General features: G+C 34.8%; 1 protein-coding gene across 3 annotated transcripts in view; it reads left to right on the top strand.

Annotated features, from left to right (window-relative positions):
• Positions 1-15108, top strand: part of NRXN1 (neurexin 1) — a 944853-nt gene extending 929745 nt beyond the window's left edge. For all 3 annotated transcript variants that reach the window (XM_005864821.2, XM_014538489.1, XM_014538488.1), the window contains one exon: positions 11835-15108. In XM_005864821.2, the coding sequence (XP_005864883.1) occupies positions 11835-12142 (308 nt within the window). In that variant the 3' untranslated portion in view covers positions 12143-15108. The remainder of the gene's footprint in view (positions 1-11834) is intronic.
• Positions 15109-16569: the final 1461 nt, after the last annotated feature.

Below are 16569 nucleotides of genomic sequence, written 5' to 3'. Positions count from 1 at the left end.
CAGAGAGATGGCAGGAGGTACAGTGGAGTGTGGCTGGAAGGGTTAAAACTAGAAAGGAGGCCTAAAGTGCTCAATTCTACAGAAAAGGATAAAATTGGGAATATTAATAAATCATTCTGCAGTCATAAATGCAGATGCATTGAATGTCTAAAACTAGAACAGACATACCCAAGTTGTAATTTCTGCTGTGCCATTTATGAAGCCTAGATAACATAACCTCTCTGAGACTCATTTCCCTTTCCTATAAAGGAATGATAATACCTGTATCATGGTGGTGTTATGAAGAATAAATTAGATGATTTGTGTGAAGTGCACAGAGCCTACCATATAATAATAATTCCATAAAAGTAACAGTTGGTAACTAAATAAAATAAGAAAATGCACTGAGTCAGAAGTTATAATAGCCATGTTGAATATCATTTGACAATTAAGTCATGTGAAAATATATCTACTAAGGGTAAATCCTTGCAATATTTGGGAGAAAGTTAAGAGAGTTTTGATAATCCAATATATTTAAGTAACTTAACCCCAAGGTATTGTGAAATCTTTCCTGGAGCTTTTCAAAAAGTCTGACTTATAAATAATGAGGGGTGGAGAGAGGTGACTGTTGCTACTTTGTCAGATAATTGGAATGAATGGTGCATTATTCACATGTGTGTGCCTACAACATACACATACACTCTCCTATTAACCTAGCTATAATCATTGTGCTGCCACTTTTGTCTTCCTATAATCAGGTTCCCCAAAATTACTGGTTTAAAATTTGATGATTCCTTTGAATTAATCCCCTGGATTTGTGTAAAGATTGATTGTTAAGCTTTCTATATGTAAAAATGTGAATTGCATCTGAAGAAAAGTGATTTCTGGGTGTATGCATTTCTGGGTATTTTAGTCAATGAGTTTCCAGCAAAAAACACTATTTTGCTATGCAAGAGTTTAGTGGATTGGAAATGAGTAATGGAGAGTGTCTTCTACATTTCAAAATATAGCTCTTCTCCCACTTTCTAAAATGTAATACATTTTGATGAAACACACACAAGACTCTCCAGGCTCCCTAACTTTGAAACGGATTTTCTCAATTATTGCCTATATGGTTTTCCTCCTGCTTGACAATTATGGAAAGTTTGACCTGACTGATGATGCCCTTTTCAAATTTATCACTCTAAGCTCAGCAGGAATAAAAAGTACCCTAGAGACTTCAGCTACTCTGCTGAATTTGAGAAAAGAGTTCCAAGTTAGTTCACAACTATTTGTGGTGCTGTGAGTGTCAGGTGATGTTGATGTAAATAAGACACTGAAATGATTCAAAATGAAGGCTATAACTTGGCTGACTTTAAATAAAAAAAATAAAAAAAAAGATGAGCCCTAACCGGTTTGGCTCACTGGATAGAGCGTCGGCCTGGGGACTGAAGGGTCCCAGGTTTGATTCTGGTCAAGGCCATGTACCTTGGTTGCGGGCACATCCCCAGTAGGGGGTGTGCAGGAGGCAGCTGATTGATGTTTCTCTCTCATGGATGTTTCTAACTCTCTATCCCTCTCCCTTCCTCTCTGTAAAAAATCAATAAAATATATTTAAAAAAAGATGAAATATTGCCATTCACAGCACCATGGATGGATCTTGAGAGTATCGTGCTAAACGATATAAGTCAGACAAAGAACCATATGATTTCACTTACACATGGGAAATGAAACAAAGCAAGAAAAAACCAAACAAACTCATAGACACAGACAACAGTGTGGTGGTTACTAGAGGAGAAGGGAGGAGAGGGAGAAGACAAAGAGGGTAAAGGTGTTCAAATATATGATGACAGAAGAGAATATACTTTGGGTGGTGAGCACACAATGCAATATACAGAAGATGTAGGATAGAATTGTACACCTGAAACTTGTACAGTATTATAACAAATGTTACCCTAATAAATTTAATTAAAAACTGGATTAGTCATTGCAACTAAACTCATATTACTTGGAGATATAGGGAAATAAATGCAGATATGATATTTTCATCGATGCACATTCATCTCCATTCACCTAAGCACAGGAAAGGTGATTTCTGATTTAATTATATAAACGTCATATTTAATTTCTTTTACTGAAGATATTTAGGAGGTGGGAGTTAGGAAAGCAAAGAGATATGCAATGTTACTGCCAGTTTCTTGCCCAGTTGCTTATTACTATAACTAAAACCTTGAAACCAAATTTCTTTCACACTTTCTTAATGGTTACATTCACCCCAGTCTATTCCGGAAAATTTATAAACTTACAAAAATCTCTTCCTCTAATCAATCAGTCAGAAAAAATATATGTTACAGTTAGTGTGTCCTATCTTCATTAGATATAGGAAGAGGGGTGGTAGAAATAGAGTCACTGGAAACTATCAAAGACTAGCAATCTTGTCTGGAAGAGAAGAAACAGCCCAACAGAAATAAAACGTAAGTCTTCTTGGTTCTGTTCTTACTGGCTCATGTCTTCCTTCTTCAGAAACCCTCAGTGACCTTTCAGGGTTCACTCGAGCCTTGATCATTCTCCTTAAGTGTCTCCCCAAACCCCTTGTATTCATAGTTCTTTACTTTCTAAATCCTTCCCTTCATTGTCTCTCTTACTACCCAATTTTTATGCTTCCTTGTGCTATTGAATTTTTTAAATTTAAAATTGTTTTCTTAGATTTTCTGTTTATTTCCGATATACCAACAGTTTTTTTTTAAAGTGTTTAAGACTTATATAGAAACTCTATTTCTTTTTGATTCAGTAAAAAATACACTCTTTGCTCTTTGCAACCAGAAATCCTAAAATATACTCTAGTAACATTTAAGAGTTACATAGGAACTCTAATTTTTAAAATCTCTTTTGAACCAGTAACTGTAATCTCTTAATAATTTCCTTTTAAATTAAATTTGTTGGGGTGACACTGGTTAGTAAGGTCATATAAGTTTCTAGTATACACTTCTATGATACATGGTCTGTATGTTGCATTGTGGCCCACAACCCAAAGGCAAATCTATCTTCACCATATATTTGACCCTCTTTACTAGCCCCCAACACCCTTCCCTCTGCTAACCATCATCTATAAGTTTTTTTTTTCTCTTTTGTTTATTTGTTGCTTTTGGTTTTATATCCCACATATGAATGAAACCATACAGTGTAAGTTTTAAAAAATTAGAATCATGGCTGTCTTGGGTACCTTGGCATCCTCAATGTCTTATATGGTCCCTGGTAAATTGTTATTCACATAATATTTGTCAAAAATTTTAATTTTTTATACTTAATTTTTTTTTCTATCTACATACATTAACCAATGATAACAACTTAACATGCCTCTTTCACACACCTTTTACCATGTTCCTATAAACATAAATGCAGGGTTGTTTTTCTCTCTCTCACCTTATAAAATGAAAGTATGATATATGAATTAAATTTGTTTTTCTCTTTTCCTAATATATTATGGACATCTTCAGGTCAACAGATTTGACTGTAACAATTATTTTTAACTCTATTAATATTCTAGACTATGGGTGTGACTTTATTTATTCAATGAAGCATTGTTGCTGAACTTTTGTTATCCTTTTTCTTACTCACAAACAACATTTTAACAAACACCCTGTAGCATTTATAATACTACCATTTACCATACCACTATCTCTTTCTTCTTTTTTTCCTTAAAATTTGTGGGTTTTTAAAATCTCCTTATTTTATTTTGACTTCTATTCTAATGAAATTGATCATCTGGTCCGGCATTTAATCACCTATTCGGGTCTTCTGTTTTCCAATTGGCCGTGTGTATTAGTGTCCATTCTCCTAGTGGGTTATCTTTTTTTGTATCTTAGAGATATGTATCTTTCATATGGACAGCAGTATTTCTCCTCTCCTTTCTCTTTTGCATTTTTACTTTTTTAGTGACACCTTTGTTTCACATAAAATTGTTATTATTTATGGTGTCAAATGTGCTGATCTCAGCTTGTATGATTTCATTGCATAGTCTATGATCTGTGTTAAGTTTCGTACCTACCTTCAAAATTTTTTTCTCATTCTCCTACAAAACTTACAATACTGTAGCCACTCTGGCTTTTGTTTAGTTTCTGAAAAGCAAAACTCTTTTCTTCCTCAATGTCATTCCACATGCTATTCCTTCTCATTAGAAGTCTGTTCTGTGCACTTTTCATTTGACTATTCTCCACTCATTTTCCATGTCTCGGCATAAATGTCTTCCTGACACCTCACTATAAAGCAGAGATCTTTGTTCTGCTCCTGCATGGTACCTACCATTTTTCTTCATCATACATATTCCAGCTATTGCTTTAAGTTGAACTTTGTGATTCTGTGTTGTATATCTATTTTCCTTATTATATTTTAAGGTCCATGAGGGTAGGTGTCAAGTGAGTTTGGTTATCTACTTCACCTGCAGTAGCTAGTGCAATCCCTGGAACATACCTACTGCTCACTATATATTTATTAACAGATAGAATGAATAGTCTTAGAGAAAACTTCATAAAAGACAGGACATTTAAACTGGGTCATGAGGAATTGGTAGTATTCAGTCAGGCAGGAGAATAATGATCATGGGAGCTGGGCAGAATTTCAATTGGTATAGAGGAGACTGGGGTACACAAATAAAATTGGAATTGCCACTTATTTTGGGAGAAGTGGAAGACAAATTTTAATAGATCATTGTGGGCAGACTTTGGAGGACCTTAAGAATATTAGTCACACTGGTACTTTAGTAAACACTCGGACACTTTCAAGGGTTCTAATAAAATCTAATAGGCACCATGACCAGGCAACAAGTTTAAGGAGCCTGCAGATAACTAAGCTGTGGACACATTGTTTACATAAAGTATAGAGTAATTTAAGAATACTCTCTGTAAATCCCATGACCCTATGGCCTCCCCCAGAGATGAGGGATATGTGTTTCTCTACTAGTTTCAATGCGCCCAAAGTCACCCAAGGTGTGTGTGTCCATTGCATTTTCTGTCTATGTGGTGCGCTCTGTCCTCCAGGCACAGGATGAGTTTTTCTGTGTCAAGCATGCAATATCTATATTTCTGGTGAAGATAATGCTCCTCTCAATCCCACAGTGATGGCCTCTGCACTTCCCTTCAAACATGTGCCTTGGTGGCTTTGAAAGTAACAGAGGAAAATATTAGACCCAGCAGCCATGGAGGTAGTAAGGGCTTATTGATTTCCAAGTTCTTTCTGAATCTCCAGTTCATTGGAAGGACTAAGATGCTTCAGACATGTCCCCTCTCCAGCCTTTTGTCCTATCTGCAGGAGGGAACTTCAGAACGTTCAGGGCATGAGTGGAGTTGGCATAAAGGGAGGGATTTGACAGCATTCATCACCTCTCATAAAACCATAGTGTGTGTCGATATCAGTGCATGCCATAAAAAACATTGCTTACCTGATTTCTTGCAGCTGTGGTAATGTTGATATTTGTGCATGCCATATAAATATTTACCTACCTTCTTTCTTGCAACTGTGATATTTAAACACGTGTTCTTGTAAGTGGTTGCATCAGAGTTTCTTCTGACCCAGGTTGTACTGAAGCACTAAAATGGAAAGAAGAAGAATAAACTTTATTTTCTGGAGAAAAAACTATACTACTCTCAATTCACAAACACCCCAGGAGCCTACAATTCCAATTTTCTTTTCACATTATTAATAAAACTGGATACTGGAAACGTCAAATCTTTCCCCATAAATCTGAAACCATTTTCAAGGCTAGGCTAGAATTGTAATAACTTCCACATCTATTAAAACACAGTACAGAGCTCTGGTCTAATGAGATCATTTTAGGCAGCTCCTTTTCCTACATGGGATGGAGACAGAAATTTAAAATTGATTACTTTTAATTTAATCTTAGATAAAGATTACTGAAAGACTCTTAGTGAAAAAAAAATTAAGTAAATGCATCTTACCAATAGTTTTTAAAAAGGATTATTGTGAGACTGGCTATCTAACAATTCCAGGTAGCAGAATGGCATATATATATATATATATATATGGAGAGAGATAGAGAGAATTATTTCTGAAGATTGGAAGTCTCTTACAATTTTTCGTTAATATTGAAAAGCTATATTTTCATTGTCATCAGTTTCTAGTGAAACTCTAGTTTCATTCTTGATATGACAAGGTCATGGTTGATGACATACCTATATACTAACAGTCTATATTGAAGAAATAAAATCAGCAATAAAAATTGCCTGGAAACTACAGTCTCGAGCTACAAAGCCAACTTTGGAAACAACATAAATATAATAAGATTACAGTGAAAGAACAGCTCATCCAAGTATACAAAGTAGTTTCATAAAAATGACAATTTGAGTGATAAAAAGAGCATCTTGTGGCATGGTTATTGCTTTGGTAAACTCATCAATGGAAATATAAGGTCCCACAATCATCCACCAAACCCTCATTCTATGTGACAGGAGTTAGGACTTTAAGCATCCTTTCTCATGCAGTGTTACAAAAACATAAACCAAGAGCAATTATATTTAATAGCAATTTTCTATTGCTATGTTTCCAATCTCAGAAAGAACAGCTAAAGTGTACTGAATGCTTTCTATTGCAAAGTGAAACCTCTTTGGAGAGATTCATTAATGTTCAAAAATGTACCTTTAATAATGCATAGTTATTTTAGAACTTCAGTTGAGAATCATTTTGCTAAGGAAATGTGGGCTTTATACTCCAGGTTTGGTTAAGACTAGAAACAAATAGTGACAAAGCAATAAATAAAGACTCTAGTAAAGCTTAATGGCTTAATGTGCTGCTCAGATCCCCGTCTTTTATTTTTTACTTGATAATATTATTCCTTCTGATAAAGCATATAATTTTATTCTCTAAACAAATTTAGAAAGTTAAATTTTAAAGGAAAGTATGGCAGTATAAAACACAAAGCCCATGTCTGGTGAACAATCAATCACATTGAGATGTTTTGGACAGTAAGGACTATTTTATATTATGCTTTGAAATTAGGAATTTGGCACTAAGTTTTGTCACTCATTTAACACCTTGCTGAGGAATGCACTTACCCCAGAGGCAAGAAGTGCTGACCTCTACTGGCCTTTTATTTACCTGAGAATGGACAGGGACACACCCACTAAACACTCTGAAGTAACACCTTGCTGAGGAATGCACTTACCCCAGAGGCAAAAAGTGCTGACCCCTACTGGCCTGACTTTCATTTACCTGAGAATGGGCAGGGACACACCCACTAAACACTCTGAAAGCCACCTTCAAAACTAAGTCATGAGCTGGGAGAGAGTCACACAGAAGAGGTAGAGAGGGGGACTAAGGAGGAGGAAGAATAGAGAGCAGCATAGGTGTGATGACAGAAGAGCTGGGAAGAAACGAGACCTGTCACAAATAATTCTCTGCACTACAGCCTACTGTGTCTCTCAAACATGTTTGTCTCATGGTGTTTGTTAACTGGACCTAAATTAGTTCCTACTTGGGGAAATGTTCTTTCACAGATACAGTGCCAGGGACTGTCACAAAGAAAGAACATCAATTAGGACAATTTCTTTCCTGTCATGGTAGTTTAAAATAATTATCTCAGCAAATTTAAGGATAAGTTAAAATTTTAAATATTTTAACATTTTCATGCAAAGCAACAAATACACTAAGGCACTGGGATATATTTTTTGCACCATGAATTATTATCTGATACGAATAAACTGGTTTTAGGGTTTAATGTGGAGATATGTTAATAACTATCCTAACACTGGAAAGGCTATGCCTACCTAAGGAATCACAATATTAATTAAACAATGAAAAACAAGAAAATTCATAGAGCTAGTGTAGAGGATTCTTAATAAACCTGGGCCAAAGCAGACCATGTGAAAAACTTCTAGAAACCATCAGGATCTTGCCAAATATCTGAGAAAGACAGAATTAAAAATCATTTTCATTTGCCCTTTAAGATAATGCTGTCTGTTCCCAGGAATATCTCCATAGCCTTTTGGCTGAAAAGTGTCTTACGTGAAAGAGGTTAAATTCCTGTGACAGCTCTTTGCCCTTGCCGGTACAATGAATACCTTCTGACTCATTTAAGCAAAAATGCCAGCAAAACTCAAGTCTTCATATTGCCATTAAGGAATGCATACGTGCTTTCCCCACATGTAATAGACCTAACAGTGTACACAGCACCCCAGTGGATTCAGGGGTATGTGGTGGTGGACATTCTTCTATAAAGCAGGGATAAGGCAGAATTATGTGGGAAACCTTTAGTAAGTAAAAGCACCTATTGTTACAGTGTTCACATAAATTATGTGTAAGTCATGATTTCACTATATGAATAGAACTATTAAAATTAGAAAATATAAATGGAACTAAATGCTTAAAATATTTCTACTCTTTTTTTTATTGCTAGTGCCCTGGACATTTAACCAAAATACGTGTGCCACCACTGCTGCAGTTGAATACTTGCCTATTTCCAGTCACACTAAGTAGTACCTATGTGCCTGCCCATCATCAGTCCTATTGAAATTTTCCATTGATCTGGGCTTCTTTTGCCTCTGTGCCTGGTATAATGAATTGGCTACATTACCTTAGTGTTACTTACAAATCAGTCAACTTTTGACCATTCAAGGCTTATTACTAATTTGCATGTATGCCATTCTTTTAGCTTCCCTCCATCTTTTTACCCATTTTTTTAAGTGTTCTCATCACATGTTGGGACAAAGAAAGGGTGACGGAGTAAAAATAAATTGGAGTTCCTTTATTTTTTAACACTATTAGGGAAAAGATGTAGATTGCTTTAATTATCTAAAATATCTTGATTTAGTTTATTATCGAGTTTAAAGGGAATGCAAAATTCACAAGCCCATGAAATTTAAGAATTTTTTTATGGATTTCTCTGATTTAATTATTGTTTGCATTGTCATAAATGGTTAAAAGATGACTGCATTTCTTTTTTATGTAAAATTTTAACCAAATTATGCAAGAAGGCATTTAACTTTTTGAGCCATTTATACTATTCTCTACATTTAAATTAATTAAATTTCCCCATATACTTTTCAGTGATCATCAAAATAAACCACTAATGACAATCAATACACAAAGCCACATTTATAATTCAAGAATATATGTGAATTTCTCTAGCCTTTTATTGCACATCTAGGAGAGATATCCCATTAACACTTTAGTGGGCTAGCTGGGCCTTTATTTACTATTATTAAAACTTCTAAACTTAGAATAAAGGTCACTTAGCCTTCAAATTTGAAGCAGAAAAAAAGGTTATTGAATAATCAATTAGATGAAAAGCAACTGCATATTCTAAGTAGGCCTATAAAATACCTGTGGTATTAATTTAATGTTGACCAGAAGAAAAGGGATAAAATTCCTTCATTGGATTTGGTGTGTGTGTGTTTTTTATAGATTATTTAAAAAACATTGCATTTAGAATCTTTATGTTCACATGGGTTACAGAGCTATTTTTAGGCCTATATGTGACTTAATCAACATTTTGTCTGGAATTGCTAAAAACACAAGTATTTCCCTTAAATATGAGGTCCTTTACAAATGGCTATATGGCAAAATTGAAGCATTTGAGGCTTTTCTTAGGTCTTTGCAATCATATTCTAGTTTTAACATCAAATGGATGGTATGCTGCTTATGCTTTCATTGTGAAAATATATTAAAAGTATTTAAACAGATAAATTAAGATTAAAATTCTTGGATAAGATAGTTCACCAATAATACAGATTTCTGTGGGAAATATATATCCCCCCCCCCTTAGGAAAGAACATTTAAACCTAGCATTTCATTAAAACTCTCAATCCTTGCTGTTGTGAGCTATATGAATAGGATTTTATCTCCGCTCTCCCCATTCCTTTCTGACAAACAGAATGAGATAATTATGAAAATGTGTTGAAAATGAAAGCATCCCACCTGGTGGGGAGAAGAGGCTTAGGTAATATTTAAGTAAAGATCCCGTTTCAGATCTTATGACACCCTGGCAAAAGAAAACTCCTCCAAATGAGCAGGAAGTTGTCATTTAGTGAATGTTAGCAGCTGAGCTAATTGGCAGAGTTTGGCCAAGACGACTGTATTTGAAAGAGAAAGTGTGGCCTTTGGTTGGTCAGGTGGTGACAGAGCTCCTGCAGTAGGTCCTGTTCTTCTGGGGAGGAAATTAATTTCCTGTAATCAAATGCTGTGGATTACAGTCTTGGCCTCCTCCGCCTTGGCCACAGAAGCCATGCCAAGGCTTGTTCAGCGACATTACCTGGTCCTTTGTAAAACAAGCAGTGACATACTCAACAAAGAAATGTTTCGCCTGCTACATTTTGTCTCTCAGAACACAGCCTATCGCTGCTTTGAGACTGAAAGCTATGACTTTGTAAGTGACTATATTTGCAAGGCTTTGTTCAGAGAAGGAAAGGAAAATGACTGCAAGAAATTCACATGCAGACAGAAGAAATCTTGGTGACGTCTGAAAACGAAATTATAAAGCAGTCTAGAGTTACAGTTGGTGAATCAATCCCAGGAATAGGAACTTTTGTAGAAATATTTAAAAAAAAATAATTACTACGTAATGTTGAATAGTAGTGATATAAAAGTCCAATCTCAGTCTTCTTCAATTATTCCATTTCTGCTGTGTGTATACATCCACATGCATACATATTTGCTATATATGCAATCTGGTGATGATTTAAATTCATTCTGCATAACTTACAAAGTTTTAAAAAAATTAACCCATTACATCTGTAAAGTAATGATTTTTTAAGACAAGGGAGAGGGTGAAAATTCAGAAAAAGAAAATTCATACAGAAAAATGACTAGCATCAGAGAGAAGTAGGATGAAATCATCTCTCTCTATAATTCCTACTCTTTTAAATTCTTTCAACAAATTTTTAAGTGTATTATGTACAAGAAAAGAGTCACCTTCGCCTCCCTGATCTGTAAGCCAAATCGCAGGATGTTTTCTCCCCATCTATTGTCAACTTCAGTGCCTGATGAGGCCTTGGAAAGACAGTGCGGCACCCCAAAACCCATTTCCTGACCAAAGGAAGAGCTTTGTTACTCTTTATACTTTGGGAAGATTAAAAAGGGTTTTACCAGTTGAATAAAACAGGGCTAGCCAATCCTTTATTTATTGTCATCTATTAGGTACCAAGTTTTGACTCAAAACCAATATGGATGGTCTATAAAACTGAGGGGGAAAAATCATTTATTTTAACCTCCCAAATTTGGTTTTGGTGATCATTCAACTGCAACCAATGAATTAATTCCCATCCATCCATACAAATAAACCTCCAACAGAAAAAGGAATTAATTTTGTTTTAGTTTGTAAAGTTGTGACTAAAATCATACTATTACAAGCAGATATTTAGATTATTCAAAATGTCTGAGTTATTTTATTGTTTAATACTATATTGAATACTGTATGAGGCAATATGATTGCATAAATAGTCCTAAATTTAGCTATCCTGATTCAGAGTCTCTAAGGGTTCTACATTAACATCAATTGGATTCTGAAATTGATACCCTCTAATATTTCAAGGTAGGGTCATTATGATTTTATTTTCCATGCTGGGTTTATGGTTTTTCACCTAACACATTAACATGGCCCTTTGGGGCTGCACTTACAAGACCTTGTTAACAAAATTGATCTGTGAGAAAGAAAAGATGGCAACAAATCTCTCACCAAGTGCTTTGATTCATTGTCACCAGTTTTTTAGTGACCCTGAGGCGCAGGGATTCCACACTTCACAGCAGCCTACTTTTTCTAAAGCAGTAGGTACTATTCCATTAGTCATGGAAATAGAAGGTAACTGTTAGCATTCAAGGAACTCGATAATCACTCTGTGTGTGTTTTTTCTCTCCCCTCTTTCCTATAGCCAACCCAACCCGGGCAGGGGGCAGAGAGCCATACCCAGGCTCCGCAGAAGTGATCCGGGAGTCCAGCAGCACCACGGGCATGGTGGTAGGCATAGTAGCCGCTGCCGCCCTGTGCATCCTCATCCTCCTCTATGCCATGTACAAGTACAGAAACCGGGATGAAGGCTCATACCACGTGGACGAAAGTCGAAACTACATCAGTAACTCAGCACAGTCCAACGGGGCTGTCGTAAAGGAGAAACAACCCAGCAGTGCGAAGAGCGCCAACAAAAATAAGAAGAACAAGGATAAAGAGTATTACGTCTGATTCCAAGATCTTAAAAGGACCCTTGTATAGAAATAGTCTTCATTTTATCTGAGACATAATATAAACTTATTTACTTTCCTTTTTATGAAGCACATACAAAAGAAGACAGGGAATGCAATCAGGAAGGAAAGACTGTTTTTAAAAAATAAAAAAAAATCAAGTATCTCATGCTCTTGTTTCTCCAAAAAAAGAAAAATAAAAAATTAAAAAACAGGGGCCAATAAATTCCCTAACATCCACAGTGTTTTCATTTACTCTGCCTGTCTTTATGTTGCTGGAACATTTCTAAAAGACAGTGATGACCGCACGCATTCATAAAGCAAAGGAGTATTACAACATCGAGGCACAACACAAAACACAACACACACAAAAGAAGCTACCTATGATCCTGGATTTAGCCAAAGTGCTAGCGCTTTCCCGAGAAGTCAGATAGTCCTGTTGCCAGAGAAGACTGTGGCATTTTGAGTGACTCGACCTGCAAATCCTTAAGAATTTGCTACCTGGCGCAAATGGAGCAGTGGTTGGAATTTACATTTGAAGCAAAGTGCTGGCTTTTTTGAAGACTTGTGTAGGAACACATTCAAAAAGCCCCTTTATGATTGTGAGAGAAAAAAAAAAAGTATGGAGGCCTTATTTTCAACATTGTGAAATATAAGGCACATTATCACACTAAAATTTCAGAACAAAAACAAGAGGGCATAGATGCAATCATTGGGAAATTTTCATGCACGCTTAATATGTTACTACATATGTTTATATAAAATCCATCTCTGTGTGCTTTCTGGACTGTGGTTAAGTGACGTTTTATAGCCTGTTGTATAGAAAATGCAAAATATATCTCTGCTCTTCAGCCATTTTTGGTAAATTAAATGTTATAAGTGTTGCTAATTATAGGGAGTTTTATGACATTGGAGCAACAATTATTTCAGGGTTGTTTTTGATTTTTTAGGCCATCATTATAAATTGCCACAATTACTTACTTTTTAAAATAAAGTTACAATGTAGTGTTTATTCTAAGAAAGATATGTATGAATGTATATAAAAAATTCAGCTACATTTTTTCTTACATGTACAGCCTTCATTCTGTTGCAGTTAAGTTTTAGTATTTGTATGAAAGGTGTGAATTAGAAGGTAAAAGCTATACATATGTATCTTCTAACCTTTTTTCTTCCCAAAATACATTTCCACATACATTCACTATTCACAATCAAAGATGTACACACACATACACACACGAATTCAGAGTAATCCATCAGATATAATGAAAGACCCAAACATACAGATACTAACAAATATTTACTGACAAAATGAAAAGCAGGAAGGAAGATAGTTGTGCCAAGGTATTGATGACAAGTGGGGTGATTTGCTTCGTTGAGATCATGGTCCCAAGAAACCCCAAGAAGATATTTCCCTAGTGAAATGGAACCTTTTCTTATCAAAATGAAAACCAATGATATCTTGATGCATGGATATAAACCATTAGGTGGGGAGGTTATGAAAGCAAAATTGGTTGATATACACTTTAATCTGATTGCTGCAATTGAAAACTTTATATTTTTTTTCTCTGAACCTAATGTGCATGATAAAGATTTTGGAAAGTAAACACTTTCTCAACTAAAAGTATTTTCAGGAATTTTTGATTCCCTATTTGTTGATTATTGACCATATTTTAACTTTTGTGGTTTTACATATATATCATTAAATAGTTTTAATTTAACACATTAAATGGTAGGAAAAGTATAGGTTATACACTTGTTTTGCATATTGTTTCTATGATGTTCATAGCAATAAATTACCAATATGAGAAGGTAATGCAAAAGAAGTGCATTATTAGATTGGAAGGTGATGCCTCAGTATAAATTGATTGCATTACTTTAACATCTCCAAAAATGATATTAGATTTCAAGGAAGAGAAGAAAACCGTTACAATTAGCTTTAATCAGCAAAGGCAAAAAAATGCAAAACATCTTTTATAATACGTTAGTTGATGAATATAAAAAGCCAAGAAGTGGCCTGGATTTCAGACATACAGCACCTTAGAAACATAGCAAATCACCAATATCTATGGTTGCCAAGTAATTGTTGTAAATGAAAAGTTATAAAGGCTTTTCATGACCCAGAAAGTAGAGGTATAAAACTAAAATTTAATATCCATTACTTGTGTTTCAGATTTTTTTTTTCATTTGCTAGGTTAAAAATGTTCATGTTTTGTGTTTTCCCCCCCTCTCATTCAGTCTTACTCAGGGAAAGCCAGTGAAATAAGAGGGTAAATATAAAACCACTAATTTACATTTGAGGTTATAAAAAGAAATGGTTGCTTTTCCATTTGATCTATGGAACTTGACCTAGTTTCCACCTGGAAAGATTGAACTATGATAGAAAATCAATAATGGTATTTTTAAGCAGTATATCTATGAAGTAGTGTTGTTGTGGAATGATTCCAATGTTTCTTTCCAACATAAATTTTACAATTTCATGCAGTGATGTAATCTTATATTGTCAGTAAAAATATTACTAATGCTATTGGCCTACACAAAATCTAGCATTTTTTTCCTTCTTTATTTTAAAGTGGAGAAAGACAGGAACATGAGCTAGGGAGAGAAAAAGACATAAGTAAAATCTTCACAGCAAAAGTATCAGGGTTCCATACACAGTTTGCAAACAATAGAGGATTTCACACTACCTGGCATAAATTTGATTACATCTCTAGACTAACTTTTCTGATTGAATCTGCTTCTTTTTTATCCATGTAATGTGTTGCCTTTTTTTAAAAAAACAACAAATATTATAATAATGTGTGATGTGGTCAAAGGCCACATGACCCACCCCTTCTAGTGCTCTGTGTGACTGGGTATCTAAGGGTTTTGTTTGTTTTGTTTTTTTGTTGCAAGGCCAATTTATCCATTATTGGAAATGCTAAGCAAGTGGAATTTACTGTTTTGTTAATAAAATATTTCTTAATACAACTGTGGTTTTATTGATTTTTTTTTATAGTATATGCGGCATCATTTGGGGACAAAATGACACAGAAAACTGCATTTGAAAAGAAAACCAATCCTGAGACAAGCAGAGGAAGAATATTGACCTGCTTTTCCTGGATTTTAATGTTCATCAAGCACCTCTAAAATCATAAACTTAGAGATACAGCCATGGAACATGTACCTTTGTTTACATCTGTTAATCTCCCTATGCGTGAAACCACAAACTCCCAGAACTAGTTGAAAACAATGGTAAGGTGCTGATTTCATGAATAGGGTTCTCTCTATACAGAGCAATGTAATTCAAGTTAAGCAAATCTATAATTAAATTCCAACACTCTCACTTACTAGCTACAAGTTACCTGATTTCTCTGTCTCCCTTTTCTCATTAGTAAAGTAACGGCAATAACACCAACCTCTCAGGGTAGTAAGGATAAAAAAACTTAACGTGTCTAGCACGATTAACTGCAAAGACAAGGTGGTTACTTGCATCCTATTATTTTTCATAATAATACATTTGGGAAAACAAGTCAAAGATGTAAAAGTACAAAATGCAAGTGTGTAAAGAAATACCAGCTTCCCTCTGGCACCCGGACCTGGGCTTCCCTCACATCCCTGGCTTTGTCTGGTCTAATTAGCATATTGTGCTTTTATTATTATAGATATCCCATATTAAAAATATACACATATATATTTTTTGGTATGCTTTAGTCCATTAGTTGGCAAATGTTTTAAAATGCTGGCCTTTGAAAATAATCCTCTGACAGAAAAGCATGAGTGGTCTTTCCCTTCTCCCATAGTAAAAAATTTGAACATGAGTGCTTAACCCATATTTTACCATTTTATTTTAGACAAATTATTTATGTCTCAATATTAACTCATGACTTTTACAGGTAATGGGGGAACAATCCACACTCTCTTAATGTCTAAATTAAAGGCTATATACTTTAACTTACCTTAAAAATGTACAAAATTTCAAAGATGATGACTTTATGTAATATGTATTAGTAAACAGATGAAGGATTCTTGAACTGTGAAACATACATCCCTAATGCCCAGTGATTAGGCATCAGGGGCTACTAACCTTTAACAATAGTTATAAAATTTGGCAGATGTATGTAAAGGAGTATTTCTTTGGAAAGAAAGTGAACATTTTTGCTTCTGTAAATTATTCAAGCCTATAATAATCTATACAGAAATCAAGCAAAACGTTTTAAAAAGTTTTCAGAGATTTGTTTTTTTGCTAGGTCACCTAAATTGTGTAAAAGTAAATAGTGTTGTATGTAATACTTCAGTTTCAAAAACAGCACAACCTGTATTTCCTGAACACTTATTTTTTGTTTTAATTGTGGGGGTGGGTGCAAAGGCTTACTTTGCATTCAGACAGATTCCAGCGATGTGTAAGCATTTCTTTTTTCATGTGAGACATATCAAGCATATTAGAACATA

Source organism: Myotis brandtii, unplaced genomic scaffold (genome assembly GCF_000412655.1).
Source record: "Myotis brandtii unplaced genomic scaffold, ASM41265v1 scaffold191, whole genome shotgun sequence".
NCBI classification, from domain to species: domain Eukaryota; kingdom Metazoa; phylum Chordata; class Mammalia; order Chiroptera; family Vespertilionidae; genus Myotis; species Myotis brandtii.
This window is presented reverse-complemented; position numbering and strand designations above follow the sequence as displayed.